The 19,488-nt window shown below is 31.9% G+C and overlaps 4 protein-coding genes across 6 annotated transcripts; 2 read left to right on the forward strand and 2 right to left on the reverse strand.

Annotated features, from left to right (window-relative positions):
- Nucleotides 1-62: 62 nt before the first annotated feature.
- On the reverse strand, nucleotides 63-8,597 carry LOC113395065 (rhodopsin-like). Its single transcript, XM_026632612.2, has 8 exons — nucleotides 8,579-8,597; nucleotides 4,114-4,255; nucleotides 3,722-3,887; nucleotides 2,996-3,129; nucleotides 950-1,166; nucleotides 706-790; nucleotides 373-522; nucleotides 63-223 (listed from the first exon to the last, which is right to left on the reverse strand). Exons 2-8 carry the CDS (start codon nucleotides 4,253-4,255, stop codon nucleotides 107-109), a joined length of 1,011 nt encoding a protein of 336 aa, XP_026488397.2. The 5' UTR covers nucleotides 8,579-8,597; the 3' UTR covers nucleotides 63-106.
- On the reverse strand, nucleotides 5,050-7,572 carry LOC113395075 (visual pigment-like receptor peropsin). Its single transcript, XM_026632625.2, has 7 exons — nucleotides 7,253-7,572; nucleotides 6,883-7,045; nucleotides 6,569-6,696; nucleotides 6,275-6,497; nucleotides 6,049-6,133; nucleotides 5,691-5,837; nucleotides 5,050-5,443 (listed from the first exon to the last, which is right to left on the reverse strand). Exons 1-7 carry the CDS (start codon nucleotides 7,347-7,349, stop codon nucleotides 5,306-5,308), a joined length of 981 nt encoding a protein of 326 aa, XP_026488410.1. The 5' UTR covers nucleotides 7,350-7,572; the 3' UTR covers nucleotides 5,050-5,305.
- Nucleotides 8,598-8,639: 42 nt separating the features above from the next.
- LOC113395037 (SET domain-containing protein SmydA-8-like) lies at nucleotides 8,640-16,356 on the forward strand. Of its 3 annotated transcripts, none has more exons than XM_026632578.2 (3): nucleotides 8,640-9,813; nucleotides 15,828-15,991; nucleotides 16,107-16,356. In XM_026632578.2, exons 1-3 carry the CDS (start codon nucleotides 8,640-8,642, stop codon nucleotides 16,284-16,286), a joined length of 1,518 nt encoding a protein of 505 aa, XP_026488363.1. In that variant the 3' UTR covers nucleotides 16,287-16,356. The 3 variants fall into 3 exon arrangements, with proteins under 3 accessions (XP_026488363.1, XP_026488371.2, XP_064076653.1); XM_026632586.2 differs by lacking the exon at nucleotides 8,640-9,813 and adding an exon at nucleotides 11,936-13,273; XM_064220583.1 differs by lacking the exon at nucleotides 8,640-9,813 and adding an exon at nucleotides 15,326-15,468.
- Nucleotides 16,357-18,028: 1,672 nt separating this feature from the next.
- LOC113395087 (probable alpha-aspartyl dipeptidase) lies at nucleotides 18,029-19,167 on the forward strand. The gene is made up of 3 exons (XM_026632645.2): nucleotides 18,029-18,299; nucleotides 18,369-18,932; nucleotides 19,042-19,167. The coding sequence occupies exons 1-3, from the start codon at nucleotides 18,115-18,117 to the stop codon at nucleotides 19,097-19,099; spliced, it is 807 nt and encodes a 268-aa protein (XP_026488430.2). The 5' UTR covers nucleotides 18,029-18,114; the 3' UTR covers nucleotides 19,100-19,167.
- The last annotated feature ends 321 nt before the right edge of the window (nucleotides 19,168-19,488 follow it).

Raw genomic sequence — 19,488 nt, forward strand, 5'->3', positions numbered from 1 at the left:
GCACACGTTAGAATAATCGTTGACAAAAATTAAATGTATGATTTGTCTAGCATATATTAAAACGTATAGATTATATATGTGTACATTGGAGTATAGAATAGGAATCCTACTCTTTCTTAACAACCTTATCAATTTTATCACCACCTGTAAAAATCTGAATCATTTTCTGATGAGTTTTAGCGTCGACAAGAAACATTGCTATTGTAATAAACGCAGGCGCCACCTAAAATATATTTCAATTATTTCAAACAATAGCTTCTAATTATATTCTTTTAATATAAAAAAAAAAACATTAGTGATTATTATTATAATAATATTAATATAATAATATAAGCAAAAGATGACATCCTTATAAATGTATCAATTGCTTACCCAATGAATCCATACCGCCCACTGTATTGCTGAGACCGAGGGCTGAAATGGAACACCATCAGAAAGCAGACTCGAAAGCACAACCCATCCTCGTATAGCAGCTATTGGCATCCAACAAAGCAGGTTCACGATAGTTATAACAATTACACTCTGAAATTGAATTCATAAAATATACTAATTTTATTTTTAATATATAATCAATTAATAAAACTCTCTGCATTTTTATTATATATAAATAATGCAATAAGCATAATTGATCTCATGACATTTTCTGTAATGTATGTATTTCATTTACAAACATGTACCTAATAAGTTGTTTAAATAAGTGATTACCTTAGTAAATCGTATTTCTTTCATTAATTTTTCCGATTGATCGTATTTCGCTTCTAAATTTGTTGCCCAAAACAGCATCGTTAACCTAAAACGATACAAGACCTAAATTAGAAATAATAAAAATCAGTCATACGAAATATTTTTATAATGATTATAGTATAGGCATAAAAAAATATATTATTTGTTAAAAAAATAAATAAAACATTTAAATATAAATAACGTATAAAAACATTTTAATACGCACATAAATCCTGTTGATTTTACACTGCGAAGCAAAAATATTGCAAGGACAACATATCTCTGCCACGTAGCCGGTAAAACCATATCCAAGACACAAGATTGGCATGAAAAATCATATCCGAATTGACCGACTCCAAATAAAGGCGGTAATGAATATAAACTAGCAAAAAACAGACATAATCCTTGATACAAAATGTAGTGGTTTTTTTGAATCGGCCACCCTGCAAAAACATATTAATTTATTTTCAAATCGAATTATTGTACAAAATTAATTCCCTATATAGTTTTAACTTGTATTCAGTTTTTTAATCATCGTTTATATAATTACTTAACGCACGAAAACGTTTACTGCAAAAATATTAAAAAGTTAAATTTAATTTTCGTTTTATTAAATTCAGCTTTTCTTGTTTTTAATGAAAACATTGCGTTTACACGGTGGTTAGGCATATCGCTTTACTTGATATCAGGTTTTATGCAAGCCCTTCTGGGTAGGAATCACCTACTCATCATTAATTCTCCCGCCAAACAGCAAAATTTCGTATTATTGTGTTCCGGTTTCAAGGGTGTGCCCATCATAATTGGTGGGGGGACATTGGTGATACGAGGAATGATTAATATTTCTTGCAATACCAATGTCCACTTACTATGAGTTGGCTGCTTTGACAGTCCGTCTAAATACGCATAAATATTTTTGAATGTTTTTTACGGTAACACTTTGTCCTAAGGTAAACAAAGTGCCATTTGCTTTCAAAGTACCAGATATTTTACTGCCAGCATTTTGTGCTTGGCTCATTGTTCCGGTTTCAAGGGTTAATGAACCAACGTCATTTATTAAAAGCACAAAGGACATTATATCATCTTATATCCTTTATCGCCGTATTAACTTGAAAGGAATGAAAATGAAATGAAAAGGTCTTTATTAGTTACATTAACTATGAGCAGGAATGACCATTTATGAAGGTTTATGAAAAAGGCAGAAAAATCCCCAAACATCATCTCGTAGGAGATTTATTCCTATTATAAATTCAACAAAACCATACTAATATTATAAAGGGGTAAGTATGTTTGCTTTTTTCGGTTTCTTTTTTTATAATATAGCAGATAGGCCACCTGATGGTAAGTGGTCATCACCGCCCCTAGACAATGGCGCTGTAAGAAATATTAACCATTCCTTACATCCCCAATTTGCCACCAACCTTGGGAACTAAGATGTTATGTCCCTTGTGCCTGTAGTTCCACTAGCTCACGCACCCTTCAAGCCGGAATATAAAAACACGGGGTACTGCGGTTTGGCGGTAGAATATTAAACGAGTGGGTGGTATTAACCCAGACGGGCAAAGCCCTACCACCAATTAAACAAGATAAGTAGTTGTTGCGTAAAAGGTTTCACGCAACAACTGTTTATTCGATTAATATAGAAATTTCATATTATTTTAGTTTATAGTTTCAGAAGGGACAAGCTATGAAATAAAAAGAAAGAAATACTGGCTAGTATAATGAACTGTTACGTATTTTTTAAACATAAATGCTCAATTCAGGCGCTTTTAAAGAAAGAGCTGTCAAAACTACAATATATAGTAAAAAATTCATCATCTTATGTTACCAGATTGTGTACCTCATTTTTTAGTATAATTGGCTACAGTAAAAAATTTACATACAAACTTTACGAAGATTAAAAATAGAAGATTTCCGTAAGTAGTAAGAAGTGGGAAATTAAAAAAAAATCGGGTCGTCCGTAAGTTTACGGCAACTCAGTTGCAGTTTAGTTAGTTTGTATCTGTACAAACTTATATATTCCGTATAATTTCAGTGACCGGGCGGTATAAAATCAAAATAAATACCATATAAAATTTCCCTAGGTTGGTGGCCATATAAAATATATACATTTTTAAAGTTTTACGTAAGGGATACTTTACACTTTGCTAAAACTTTAAAATTTTAAAATATTACGAGATATTGAAATAAGTGTGTGTGTATACGTAAAGCATGGTGTACGATTATTTAGCACACAACGGACGAATGTATACATATAGTTGAATTAGGTTATTACCTCTAGTAGTATACTTAGCTATAACATATCGTTCAATGCACACGTGTGTCAAACACTCAACTTCGTACACAGACCAAAATGAATCCCAAAAGCCAGAAATATCACAGGATATGTCTTGAGTTTCATATTTCAAACTGAAACAATTAAAATAATATATCATTTTATCAAATAATTAATTCACAACAGATATTGAAATTTAATAATAATATTATAAACTTATATATCTGTATGGTACGATCCTATATTTTCTTAAACCACGGAAAAATTATACTTACATATAAAAACAATCTATAGTTCCAATATAACGATTTGTAACCTTAATAGAATAAATTAAATATTATCTAGCATGGACTTAAGTTTTTATAATTCAAAAATAGACGAACCGATTAGAGAACGACTACCTAATACAAATATTTTGTGAATCTATTTTAGATGCAGTTCAGTTTGAATGAGACATTTATAACAATGATATTAGTACTTAAACCTGCTATAGCACGAAGGGCTACTGTTAAGGCTACTGTTAAGGCTATGTTAAGGCTACTGTTAAGCCTACATTTAACTTTCATTTATTTATTTAAAATATGTTTTCATTTGCTACCTACGTGTACACAAACAGCAGTCAATTAGTCTCTCCACTGTCCCAACAGCTTTTGGCTCAAAGCTAGACTTATAAACGGAATTTATAATCTACACGACAAGCATTTAATTGCTCCTGTTTGTACGTACCTCTCTGAGTAATTAAATAGTGGGAGGTGGGTGACTACGGAGATAGCTCGTCTTAAACAGGCGATAACCGTAAAAAAAGCCAGATTACGGTAGCTCAAGTCTGATCTTAGATTAGTCAATAACAAAGCAAGATTCAGCCAGATACCAAGAAGAGATGAAATTATCCCTGAAAATAAAACAAACAAGAATAAAAATTTGGTACCTTAATCTGAAGGCTTCTTAAATAAAAATATATAACAAGAATTTAATTTATATGAGAAGATAACATTCAGAAAAAAACACACTTCTAAGATCTGATCATGCAAATACGAAGCATCAAACCAAGGTGATCGATTATAGTTATTTAAAAATAGATAAGATCAATGACTGTTTGATATATAATGAAAAGGTACCTGTCGCTACGTATCCCCCTTCCAAATTAGCCCGTGATTGATCGTCGAATAAATCACTCCACATACAATTCTGAGTAACCATCTTAAGCCGTTTACTGATGTCCTGTGATATCGACAGCGTCGATGAAGTGCCACAATACATCTAAGACATCAAACGATTTATACATTATCAAGTATATTTAATCAGATCTGATTTCTAAGTCTCAGGTTGCAGTTGTATTACAGGTTCGGTTACGCTCTGTTTCTCCAATACATGGTTAGAGTCACATGAAAACCACACGCTCTTTAGACAAAAGGATAAGTACTATAATTAGCTGTTCTGTTGAGTTTGTACAGCATTCTTTCTACGATTTCAGATTTTTGTAAAACATAAACTAACTATATTTAAATATTTTGGCCTTATTTATGTTATGAAGATTTTTAAATTTATAAATTTTTTCAACCAATGCACCTTCAATATGTTAATATTCTTATATTAAATTTAATGCATTAGTAGAAACAAGCCGCTTATTTACAATTTCAATTACAAATAATTCTAAAAGTAGAAGGAATAATCTCGAAACTAATAATCAATAACTTCATTTAATTTTCGTTAAATTTGCGTTATTATAGATTCATAGAGTATATCGAGCTTTTTTAACCTACATTATTTAAAAGCTAAGTGATATGGGCCATGCTCTAGAACTATAAATATATCTTGATAAATCGCCCGCAAGATTATAACCACATGCATTGTGTTCGTGTGTCGTCAATGCAGTTTTAAAATAATAGGCTTAAAAACATTAGCAGTAAGGGATTTTTTTTTATAATTAGAACGATCTAAGTACTATTAGTACTGAGGAACTAAAGCTACCTACTAAATTCTCAAACATACAATGAAATATGGGTAATTTCATCGGTGAAAGAGGTTTAACTTAAATGAATATAAACATTAAATTAAACTGTAGTCGTTTATTCGTCATTAACGTAAGCGTAAGTACAAAACATGTGTCGTCGCAATTCTGGAGTTCGCTAATTAAGCTTAGCGTCCTTTAACGACCATTTGGATACCATTTTCTTCTCCCCCCAACAAAATCCGAAATTAACACTTCATGGACTATTTGGACCGCTTTAACCGCCTGTTACAGGCTGATTTACATCGCTTTCAAATTGTTGTCTTATTCAGTTACGAAGTTTTCCATTCAATTTCGCTTTAATATATGCTTCTTCGATATCGTTTGGCGCGCTCCGGATGTAACAGGGCGTAGTGCTTCCTCATCCGACCCAGTAAAGCCGCTCGAAGTCTCTCATCTCCTGTTAAATAACATAACACAGGAACACTAGTCGCTGCCTGAAATTAATTTAATTTGATAATGTCCTGCATCATTAATATTAATTAAATAAATCAACTTCAACAGAGTCACATGTAACGAATGTATTAAATAAATTATGAATTTTCGTTAAGAAAATAAATATAACTTTACTGTTAAAACAATACACCTACAATCTACATGAAAACTATAAAATATTACTATAAATATTTAATTCGTAATATATACAGGGTAAATTAACATTTTGTTTAAAAATTACATGCATACCTCAGCTGCTATTGGTGCAAATAGGGCAAGCACTTGTGGTACATGTGGTCGGTAACCGTACAGCAACAGCGGCAGCCACTGCCATCCCGCCAGTACTGCTGCTGGTATCCATAGCGCCAACGTAGTTATACACAGAATATGAATACACTAATAATAGAAAAATATAATTAACAGTACAACCTTCTATCCAAACTCAAAGAATATAATATCGTAAAATTGGAAAAATGTTAAAACTAATTATAATAGACATTTAACTATATTTACAATATCAATAACGATTTTCTTATACAAAAAAAGACTCGAATTTGTAACAGTCGTATTAAATATTTTAAGGACTATTATATCTCAAAGTAATCACCTTTGTCAATCTTTTCTCATCCCTTTGTTGTTCGCTCCTGTAATATATTCTTTCCAATCGAATAGCTTTCCCCATAAAGAAAAATCTATAATGCAAAAAATATATGCATATTTTTATCATATATGTAACTTTCTACTTTGTACTATATATGTGTTTTCCAATTGATAGTAATGCTTGTTTATCAAATAAAAAAATATGCTAAGTATTATTGTAACGCAACACTTACATTCCAACAGTTGGCATTATTCCACATACGATGACATAAGGCACACTAAAACCCAATTGCCTTGCACCAGAATTAAGTGATGGCCATAATAGAGCACACACTGTACCAGTTGCGTCACAGGAATACATTCCATAACCAAATAAAGGAGGAGCGGCAAAGATCACTGCCATCATCCAACATACACCGATTAATGTCCAGTAGTATCTAAAGTAAACACTTCTTTCTGAAATATTACAATTTCATAAAAAAAATGAATTTTGAGTAAATTTGCAAACACTGTAATTTATATCTAACCTCGCCTGTAATATCTCGCTAGCAAATATCTTTCCAGTACTATTGCAAATAAAGCAATCATTTGAAAGACACCAAAAAATTGATTCATAAAAGCGAATAGTTGGCAACAAGCTGGACCAAACAGCCATCTGAAATTAAAGTTAGACTTACATATTTTTACTTGATTTAATGGAAACTATCATATGTAGTAATTTCGTAGTACAAATTGGACGAAGCTTTAGGTTATGAGCTTAACTTGGCAGTTTAGGTTACCAAGTAAAAAATATAAAATTCTTTAAGATATTAAATTTGTAATGTTTCGTAATCCAACTTACCTCTTTGCTATTGCCGATGGTCCTGCGAATGGAAACCCAAGTAAATTTCTTCCCAGTGAAGCCGTGCAAAGATTAAGAACCAGAACATGACTTTTAAATATGACCAGGTGACTGTGGATGAACGTGGCATAAAGCCAAGCGTTAAGCAGCACCCCAAATACACCTGTCAGCGACCAATTCACATATTTTAATGCTTTGACATAATCATATGAATTATGTAACGAATAATTTCGGATTTTATGTGCCGGGAATCTAGTTTCTACTAAATATCATATTTTACACACATTTGAACATTAAAAAAAAGGATAACATAAAGTTTTTAGCAAGTCTCTTATTCAATTAATCTTTTAAAGACTCAAACAAAACTTACCAAAAACGATGAGACAAGCTCCCAAAAGGGTTTTGTATGAACTATCAAAGTAATACCAGGGACATTCGTCCTCGTTGTAATCAAACAATGTTTGCATTGCAACGTCCACACCTTAAGTCACGGTTGGCACCAAGTGAAAGAAAATAGAAAACTTTTTTTTTTAATTTTGCATAAACGTCCACATAGGAGAAGTGATCACAGAGACTGGCCAGGTTGTCGAACCAACAGGCTTTCGTTAAACAAAAGACAAGGATCATATTACTCTCCTGGTGCCACTTGTATACGACATCAAACGCGTAAACGTATTTTAGGGCATAAAAATACCTTTATTAACTAAACATAAAATAGATTCAGTTAAAAAAAATTGACAAAAACGTTTTAGTCAGTACTACCAAAAAGAAAACTTTTTCTTCAGGAAATCGGTGAAAAAATATATTCATTTAAGAATGTTCTAATATAAAGCCAAGAGATCAGGAGGTTTGTTGCAAACTAGTTTAAGAGTTAAATATATAATGATTAAACTTCCACATCTGTTATTCTATTTACGTTTGAAAACCAAATTTAGAACTTGGTATAACAATGGTTAGGTTCCATATGAAGCAACTGAATATGGACTGGCGATCTTTGTTATAATCATTTGTACCATTTTAAACAGAGTTATTGTGTTCTGAGTATAGTTATTAAAATAATTTTAATAAATTAAGATAATATATAAATATGTCATCATCATAATCTTGAAAACCCTGAGTCTTAAACGGCCAACTAAACATCAAAACTAATTATAAATCTTTTAGGGGAAACTAAAGGACAGACTCTTCTACTTTTGTGTTCGAAAAAAAATCAGATTTATCTTTTTCGTAAAATTTGCTATTGTACTATCATTTTTAATTTTCTTCTTAAACTTTAAAAATAAAATAGCATACGATTGGTATTTCAAATATTTCCTTGAACATAGCTGTTTCAAATAGCTTTGGCCTGTTTATATAATTATATTGGTTACCTCACACCTGTTTAAAAATAACTAACTTATATAATACAGATTTTCTTAAAAGAAAATTAAAATACAGTGTCGTCTTTGCAGTCGCGTCACTAAATTTTTGTTAAACGAATTATCCGCGCAAATTGTCTGACATACATATAATGTATATAGAGCATACCGACATAACGAAATTGGCAACTGACGAGTGAAAAACGTCAGGTATGCTTATGCTTAGCACGCACGGCCAGCGCACGTATATCGAACTCGCTTAATTATCGAGAAGATCGGGCATATTTTGGCGATGTATGTATATCTGATCAGTACCTAGTTAATGTTATCAAACTTACTGATGTGTATAATCGCAGCGAGTGCGCAGTGCAGTGCCGGCACCGGACGAGTTGCGACAGGATGATCCCGATAGAACAATTGGCGCTAATTGTCGATCAACATCTTGGTCTGATTACCTGTAATGATGACCTACAACATAAAATGAAATGGAAAATCTTCGAATCTCCCGTGGGTGGCAGAGGCCTCGTCGCTACCGAGGACATAAAAACCGGCGAAGTATTATTTGTTGATCATCCAATTATATATGGTCCACGCTCCGGAACAAATATACAACGTGGGTGTACTGTTTGTAAGAAAATTGATAGTAATACTTTTCACAAATGTTCTAAGTGTGCATTGTTATTGTGTTCAGAGCAGTGTCAAAACAGCGGTGTCCATTTAAGTGACTGTAGTGTAATTTCCTGTTGGTCTAACAAAGTGCCCATTGAGGACGTCGATGACACACTATTATCACGCGCACTAACATCTATACGAGCGTTGTTATTGGATGAAGACCAAAAAAATCTTCTTACTTCCCTCCAAGCACATATTCACCCACAACATGGAAGTGAAATAAGAAATTTAAAAGAATACTTTGATATATTACCGCAAGAAGAAGAATTTCTGTTTTTAGTTACGTGTATACTTGATGCAAATGCATTTCAAATGGCAACACCGTATGGACAAAAAGAAATGAATTTGCGTGGATTATATCCCGTATCCTCTCTAATGAATCATAATTGCGTATCAAATACCAGTTATACATTTAACGCGGATTCACAAATGACAGTAAAAGCTGTAAAGCCTATACGAGCCGGCACGGAAATATTTACCTGCTATTCTGGAATGTTATGGGGCACACCTGCTCGGCGACTTCATCTATATAAAACAAAACATTTCTTCTGCAATTGTGAACGTTGTGCCGATCCGACCGAAAGGGGAACTCTCTTGGCAGCCCTCAAATGTTTCTCTACGGAATGTTCGGGTTCACTGTTGCCTATAGAACCATTAAAATTTAACACAGCTTGGAGATGCTTAGACTGCGGCTTGAGAGTCCCACATGGAAACATAACCACCATACAAGGTGCTTTAGGAAGTCTTATGGGTTCCTTAGACTTTGAAAATATTTATGAATTAGAAAATTTTTTCTTGAATAGAATCACAAGATATATTCCAAAAAGCAATCAAATCGTCGTAGATTTACAGTGTCGGCTGATATGGGAGTATGGAGAAATTGAGGGGCTCCGATGGGATGGTGAGTTATAAACTGAAATTTATGTAAAATTCACCATTGTGTTAATACTTATCTTGACATAATATCTCGATGAGCTCTAAATGTATTTTTTATATTAACCCAGCTTCAAATAAATTTATTGGATTTGATGCTATATTAAAATATAAGAATACACAAGTTAACTTTCAAAAGTTAATCACAATATTAAAAAATGTAAAAAAATTGCTTATAAACTGACTATTATCAGGAAATCTCCGAAACTAGAGGTCCGACTGACTTCAAATTTAGCATTAGTTAATTTATAATATTTTTAATGCTGGAGTAACTGCGAATTTTACCCGGAAGATGTCGGGAAAGAAATTTAGTCACTTATATAGGACGGCAATAATGTTGTAGATATCATTTTCCGGTTGTTTTTCCGGTGAGTGTCGCCGTCGTATCGAATTATGATTGTGAGGGAATAGAGAGTGTTTGACCACACACTTGTACACAATCTTGTACACATCAGTCAGATGAATCATCAATTAAATTATAATTGTTATAATATTTTTTTTATATCATAAAAGTATTATTTTTCATTGAAAAATGTTAGATAAACGACAGCTCAATTATTTCTATTTTACCATACAAAAAAAAACTTAATAATATTTGTATATATATAATTACCTAAACGGAAATGAGCTGATGTAATTTAGGAATTCCAGAGTGATAGTGGGCGCAAACCGACTATATAAATATGCTAAATATAGGTATTGCTATCATTTCATAAAATGCAATTCATGATCGTTACGAATTCGTAATAAAGTCAACATTGCATCTATTGCAATGTTTTCCATTAGCCCTTATTTTATAACAACAGAAACGAACTTTCCTTAGATCGTACACGATCACCCGGAGCTACAGTTCACAAATATTATCTATGTATTAATTAACCTTTAAATATTTCTTTCACTTCCTTCGACTAATCGTATGCTAACCAATATTATTAAAGTGAAAGTGGTTTTGCTTCTTTGTTACTCTTTCAAGTCTTCATGACTTAACCAATCATTCATAATAAGCTTGCATGCAGCGTGCAAACGTTGTCAGAGATACAGAAAAAGAAGCCGCAGGAGAAAACTATTAGTGGTATATTTGAGCCAAGTGCAAAATTACGGATTAATTAGATTAGATTAATTGGTGGGCATAATCTATATTTACACATACTATATCATATTTTATACTTTTCTAATTATATATATATTTTACTAGAATTCTAATTTAATAATTTAATTTAATTCCGACTAACGTAGTCCAATTCAACCGCAAAAAGACACAAGTTTGTGTGTGCGGTTAGCTAAAAAATCGCCAATTGTCGTATCTCCACGACTTGAGAACTTTCCCATCGAAAAAAACTTGGTATGCTCAGCAAGGCATGACGGTACTCCACGTCAGCCCATCGCCTAAAACAATACAAGGTGTAAATTCGGTCTCACATGGAATACTGCTCTCACCTCTGAGTGGGTACTCCCCAGTACTAGCTTCTGCCTCATTCAACGCAGAGTGCCTTGAATTATCGACGATCAAGCCATTTCCGAACTGATTGATCCTTTGGCTTTGCGTAGCGATGTTAGATCACTCTGCCTCTTCTACCGCCTCTATCACGGCGAAAGTTTCGATTAATCCCAGCTTAATTTTACCTTGGGACATCGCGTCAAAATTCGAAATTTCGTCTGCACCACCTAGATGTCCAAAAATCCAAAATAGTTCGATTTTTAAGGCATTTTTTGCCTCACACAACCACTCAGTGGAACCAGCTGTCCCCGGCAGTTTTTCCGAACCGATACGACTTAGGAACCTTCAAGAAAAGAGCATACACATTTCTAAAGGCCGGCAATGCACCTGCAAGCCCCCCAGTGTTGTAGATGTCAGGTGAGCCTCGTGCTCGTTTGCCACCTATATGACAAAAGAAAAGAAAAAAAAATCTTAATATTATTATTAATAATTAAGGTCAGTGGTGTTATAAAACAAAATTAATGTTATATGAACATAAATGTTCATTTTTACATGACATTACAATAAATCGGAATTCGAGTTTCTTGTTTATTTTATAGGTGTAAAAATATGCAACAATGTAGCAATTTTACTAAAGAGCAAAGCCACAAACCTACTTTAGAATTACGTCACATTTGAAGTGTGTAATCTGCTCCATGATTCAGTAAATTCCATATGGCTATTTTTATAATAGGTTAAATACGAATATCGACGTTGGAACGATAAAGGCCGTCAGTCAATCTAAAGCATTCCTATCTTGACTACATATCGCGAAATAGCCAAACCATAATGACACGACCAGCAACATTAGAAAATCTGCCCCTATATTTTTCTAGTAATGTGAAGTCGACTTTTAAAGTGGTAATTACTAATTCACCCCTCGGTGGAAGAGGTCTATTTGCAAGAGAACGTATAAATAAAGGTTCCCTTATTTTTACCAATGAACCTACTGTGTATGGTCCTCGAGCGAACTGTGAAGTTAAAAAAATTTGCTCCAACTGCTTTCATATAAGTGATTTGTGTTATCCTTGTGGAAAGTGTTACGCCTATGTTTGCTCCGATATCTGCAATGGTTCCTCAGATCACATTAAACTGTGTTCTTTCATCTGTAATAATTGGAGATTGAAAAACAATTGGGACAAAATTGAAAAAACACCTCTGGTACTGGCGCGCATGATAATATACGTACAATTTTTGTTACTTTCTGAAAAACAAAGAGATTTATTGGGATTATTTCAAAGAAGCCAAATAAAAGATACATTTGAAGAATTAAATAAATTACAGTGTATTTATTATTTACCAGAACAACATGTTGAGTTTCTGAATATCGTTGAATCAATTATTAAAATAAATTCGTTTAGAATAAGTCATAGCCTAATCGGTAACAAGATTGAATTAAGGGGCTTATATCCATTATCTTCCTTTATGAATCATAGTTGCATTCCTAATACTAGAAATGTTTTTACATCAAACTATTTAATGACTGTTTTTGCAACTAAAGATATAGAGAAAGGAGATGAAATAACCAGTTGTTACACGGGTCTTTTGTGGTGTAGTCCTGCTCGTCGCTACCAACTTTATAAATCCAAGAACTTCTGGTGTTTTTGTACGAGATGCAACGATAACACAGAGATGGGAACAAAATTGTCAGCATTGAAATGCTTTAACAAGCCCTGCATCGGAAATTTGTTGCCTAAAAATCCTTTAGATTTACAAACAAAATGGTTTTGTAACAGTTGTAAAATATTTGTACCTTACACAAAAATAAATATGATACAAAGTGTGTTGGGAAGCCTTGTGGGAACTCTTAGACTGGACGACGAAATACGTCTGGAAAATAATATTTTACAACGCCTGACTATTTTCATCCCGTATTCAAATCACGTATTTGTTGACATACGCTTAAGATTGGCAATCAAACTTGGATTTACAGATGACGTCAACATTAAGGGTATATACGGAACACATTAATCCGCTAACAAAACTAACTTCTGTAACTATATGGAGTATATAATTAACTAAACTGCTGATGAACATCACAATAATTATGGTAGGTTAAAGCTGAAGTATATTTAAGTATTTGTTCTATTTTGATGTCACGGACACTAATGCTCTTTTAATAAATATTTACGTTTTCATATTTAATAATTCGAAATCGCGAAAATCTATATAAAAATTATTATTCGTATAAACGAAAGGAATGCTTAGGACAAAAATAAATTTTACACAGTAAACTATATTTTATTATTCCTTTTTTTTAAACTATTTTTTTTTTTCGTTTGGGTCTTAAATTGACCTGTCAAAATGTATAAACAAGCTCAATATTTTTAACAATAACATAAAATAAGTAAAAGCAATTATAGCTGTATGCGTATTGTTTATATAGTGAGTTAACGTGACAAAACCGTCTATTATAATAACATGCACAGTATAGAATTTCTAGGACATGATGCGGTTTTCATTATGCCAAGGTTATTTCAGTTGTTTTATTAATATTAGTATAATATCATTAAACTAATTCGATTAACATAATTATAACGTCCTTATGACACTCTATAAACAATATTCTTTTGTAATATTTGACGCCCTAAAGGGAAAATTTGATCTTTATTTATGTATTTTTAAAAATTACGGTTTGTTGAAAAAAGGATCTTCAATGAACCGTCTGTCAATGGGTTCCAATATATTTGTTCCTTATTACATCGTCTCACACACCCTTCGAACCGACATAAAGCAATTTAAAGACATGACTTATTTTCTTAATAAATGAGCAATTAATAATAACTTAAAACAATTAAGGCATAGTTCCATGTAATATAAACATAAGTCATTAATTTTGGTGCGTCTCGCATAACAGATATGTAGGTCACGATGTTTACAATCAAGGTAATTTCAACACTTATAATTATATCGCTATTTGTATTCAGTAATTTGTTTAACTACTGACACTGCTTACGAAACACAAAACAATTTCATCCTATGATTTTTTTTAGAGAAAATAAAATACAAATTAAAAATCTTCATCCAATATGCATATAGAATGTGAAATTGCTTCAAAAGAAAAAAGTGGAAGGGGGCTTTTTATCGTAAAATATAATTACTAAGGTTATTGGTATTTTTAAGGACCTTTTATTTTCAGTCCGTAATGTGATATTATATTTATAATGTTTAAAATATTTTGCTTTTATTTTAGATCAATAAAAGAGTAAACTGTCCAAATATTAGCGCTTATTAAAATTGTTTAGTGCTAAAACTATCTTCCGTGTAAATTAATTAATGAAATTGATATTTAATTGTAAATTATTATTTATCATCTCATTTTATATATATATATATAGATTTGTAATGCTATGTAATGCTATATATACCTTTTTGTGAAAACTGAAATGAAAATAAAATGTAAAAAATAATTTCGACGTAAAAGTAAAAACGTCATTGTTTATGGAATTATTCAAAGGATTAATATAAAAATTTAAAATTTATTGTAACGAGCTTATTTACGTTCAAGCGGGGCTAAAAATATTTTAAGGTGTAGTATTTGCTATGAAACTAACTTTAATTTACTATCTAATATAATTTAATTTTATTATGAAATTTATTTCATTACAAACAATTTTCTTTTAGAAACAACGCGCGTAGGTGCTCTTTTCTTGTTGACAAATACAAAATACCTTAAATTGTTCTTTGTATATAGTTTAACAACTGCAATGTTACGCGTCAGCACACTGCGCAATTTCAACACATACTCGTATGTACGTAGGCATCATAAACGCGAGTATGAATGCATATTACTTTAAGGCCGTGTGTAAATTTTAAAAGTCATTAACGGCATCGAGTTCTTTGTGTCCTGACATACAATAATACTGCGGGGTAAACAGTCAGTGACAATTATTCGCGTGAGTCAGTTATTCGATTGACCGCTGTTGACATGGGTGCTGCTGCAAAAAACGCTCGTCCACACGTCGTATCCAGGTGGATCGGCTTGCCTCTTCCGTTAGTAAAACGTTATTTCTGAAATTCGAAATTTGGTCCTTTAAGTGAAATGCATGTGTATTTTGCTCGAATTATTGTGTTTCCGGAGTGACATTAATCTTTATAAGAAAAAGTCACGTGATGTGAGAATAGTGTTAAAAATGACTCGTAACGGTTGGTAAATACAATTCATATATCTTAGAGGAGAGTAGTTGAAGGTTACAAAAACATTGCCAACTAGTTCACTACACCAATTGGCTCACACTTCTAATATGTGATGGAATATTTTCAAAAATAGTTAAAATTAATGTTATGTGATGGGTAAAAACATAATAAAACGTTATGAATTTTTATGTAAAGAGAAAATATTAAAAGCATTTGAAAAAAAACAAGTTTGAGTCGATTTTCATTAACAAGGGGTGTGATGTGTAGGTACATTACATACTACTAAATATTACAACAATAATTATTAAGTTAGGTACTGTTCGTTATAAAAAAATAAGATACGATAAGAAGTGTAAATCGATTTTCAGAGCTATCGGAATCTCGCTTGGAACTGAAAGAGAGCCTGTGCCGCGGCACGCTGCGTACGGTGGCGGCGCTGGGCGCGGGCGACGCGCACCTGCGTGGCCTGCTGCTTTACCACCTGCACGCCGCGCTAGCAGAACGCGCCCGCCGCTCGCCAGACCAGTATGAGGTAATAATAATTTGCCCGAGTCAGAAGGAATAGTCATAACCCAACCTTTACATTGTAGTGTCATATTTTTTCGAAAGTTTCGAATAAGGTTTCTTACGATATTTACTATTTTCAGGAACTGAAGTCGGAAATTGAGATAACCATAGAGCAAGCTTATAATATTCTTCAAGGCGACATATCTGCACCACCAGATCTTGAACTGAGAAGACAATACCTCGGGCCAGGCTGCGATAAGCCACAAGAAGAAAGATTTTTTATTCTTGATTCACCAGACAAAGTCACTAATACATTATAATATCGTCATTATATAACATATGTCTAAAGTCAATGAACTAAATTAGAAAATTCATTTAGTTGCCAAATAAGTTATTTATTTACACGCGTCGCACGAGTAGTACCACTTATTTATTTTCTTTTTAAATAAAATCCCTGATGTAAAAAATTGGTACAGTGAAGAATGAGTACTGTTTAGCGTTGACAAACATAGGATTAGCGATGCTCTTCGTCTTTATGGTATGTTTTCTATTAGTTAAAATAAGACAGATATATTTTTGATAAGAGTCGAGAGTACTAAATTGCTAAAAAACCCAGAGACGAAAACAAGTCCACAGTAGGTTTAATTTCTATATTATACATAGAAGTCTAATTCTGACAAAAAAGGTAAACACTTTTTTGTCAGAATTAGACGTGAAACGTTTTAAGTAACGCTAAAAACTTAAAATATTGTGGAAATTACACCACCATATTTTATTCGTTGTCTCTCTACTTCAATGTATGTACTTACTATCAGTTTTTGAACAGCACTGTATAATTACAAAACTTAAATATTGTAAAAAAAAACCACAAAATAAAAGCTCATGTTATATATATAATATTACCTTATTAGTAGGTAAACAGGTACGATAACTACATTAGGAAAATATGTTGTGTTTTGTGTTGTTATTGTTCTGGACCTGCAATAAACAAATATTACTATTATTGTCATTTGCTTAAAAAATATTCTAAAATATTGTATGTACATACTAAGTTATTATAATCGTTAGTCGCAAAATAAATATTTCTGAAACAATCATATTATGAGTAATTTAGTAAATGTTTTTGCTCGGTAATAATCATAATCAATGAGATATGTAATTTTGAAGAATCATTAGGAAGAAAATAAGGAGGATATATTATTTTCATAATTGGAGATATTTTATTACCACGCCATACAATAGTAGACGGCGTTCGTAGCGACTAACTTTTAACTGAATGAAATTGCTTTTTGTTTATTTTTAGTATAGCCCTTTCAACTGACATATTTTTATCAAAATTGTAACCCTGGGTAGTCTGACTATATCTGAACAGGTACAAAACGGATGTGAAGATAACATGTCGATTGTTGGCATCTTACAAACACACTTGAACTAAAATAGATTGTTATCAAAAACTTTATGATCAACAATATCTACTGACTGTCATCTAGGTCTTTCGAAGTTGCGGGCTGTATGGTGATGCAGCAGTGACCCAGGAAGGAAATAATTTTAAAAAGTTCATACATAGGTTTTAACTGGGTAAATTAAATCCAGTGTAGCCAACTTAGATCAAGTTCGCCCCTTAAATTAGAAGTTAAAAATGCGTTTGGGATTTAAAAAACAATAAAATGCAATATTTTTTTTTTATTTTATTGTTTAATTTTATCGTATATATATTTCAACATTATTGATTCTTAATTTACATTTTTTTTTTAAATAACAGTATAGGTTTTTTTGCTTACATTTCAACGCACTGATATCTGTCAACCAAATAAATACTCCAATGTCAATGTCAATGTTGACAGGTCAGTCAGAACACTGACTGACCTGTCAACATTGACATTGACTTATGTCTAGTAATATGTAATTTATATTGTTGATTTCTTTTAAGCATATTTGATCAGAAGAAATAATAAACGCCTTAACAAAAGATAATAACAGAAAATGTAAAAATATAACTTAAACTGACGGCGTATCCTAAATTTAATACTTTCAACAAATAAAGGGTTTAGAATATAGAATTTTCTTTAATATATATGATTTAGTTATAATAAATTACGTATATAAAAGATAATCCGAGTTGTCGTAAGATTATTAGATTATATTTCTATGCGTTTATCTTTGTTTACGTTGCATAATACATTCATCAGTCATATTACCAACAGTCTTCGTTCACATTATAGTTATACAATAATGAAAATGAGTCGTCAAGCATTACTTTTATCGTCTTCTAATTGTCATGGATATTCGCTTCTGCAGTTTGCTAAAGAAGAAATTTCTTACTTTTTACAAAAGTAAGTATTAATTAATAATGTTAAAATTTCTTGTATTATTGACATATAAACATGCATTTCTATTTCCAGAAATAATGTCACCCAATTACTTTTTGTACCCTATGCACAAAACAATCACGATGAGTACACAAAGAAAATGAAAGATGTCATTGAACCATGGGGTTTCAATGTGACTGGCCTGCACACTTACCCAGATCCAGCTAGTGCTATAAAATCTGCAAAAGCCATATTTATTGGAGGTGGTAATACTTTTCTCTTATTGAATAAATTATATGAAAATAATTTAGTTAATCTTATAAGAGAAAAAGTAAATGGTGGAAGTCTAGTATATATTGGGAGCAGTGCAGGAACAAATGTAGCAACTAAGAGTATTCACACAACAAATGACATGCCTATAATATATCCACCTTCATTTGAAGCTGTAGGTATTGTACCTTTTAATATAAATCCTCATTACATTGACAAAATAGAAACAGATACTCATAAAGGTGAAACGAGAGACCAAAGAATTGCTGAATATATGGAAATGACACATGCAAACCCAGTTCTTGGACTGAGAGAAGGCTGTATTTTACATGTAAATGGAGACTCCTTATTGCTAAAAGGTGTTGCTGGTGCAGTTCTTTTTAAAAAGTAAGATATATACCAATTAACTTTTATTATAACCTAACAATAATGAAAAATAATATTGGTGTAAAACTCTTTGATATTTACCTTATAAAATATTGCAATTTATTTTTAGGGAAAGCAAAGTTGAATATCCAGTAGGAGCAGATATATCGTTTCTACTCAAGCAGTGAAACAATAACATTGACATATAACAATGTTGCAGGCAACAGACAATTATAAAATATTAATAAGATTGCATTAATTATTTGTATTTTTTATAAGGAAATATATTACATTCTTTTGGTTTTTATTTTATTTTTTAATTCCATTTATAATAAAATCTTATATAATATATATACTTTTAAACTATCAACTTTCTATTCTGCTCAAGAATATATGAGTAAGATAAATATTTTTCTTGACAAGATCTATATTTAAACCCTGTGGTACATAAACTAATGAAATGGTCATTCCAATATGCTTGTAAGTACTTTTTATTATTGAGGTTCCATACTTATGAATTTTCTAGATCTAGAGAATTCAATCAGGCTAAGAAAAGAGACACATTTGTAATGACTGC

Source organism: Vanessa tameamea, chromosome 4 (assembly GCF_037043105.1).
Source record: "Vanessa tameamea isolate UH-Manoa-2023 chromosome 4, ilVanTame1 primary haplotype, whole genome shotgun sequence".
Lineage (NCBI taxonomy): Eukaryota > Metazoa > Arthropoda > Insecta > Lepidoptera > Nymphalidae > Vanessa > Vanessa tameamea.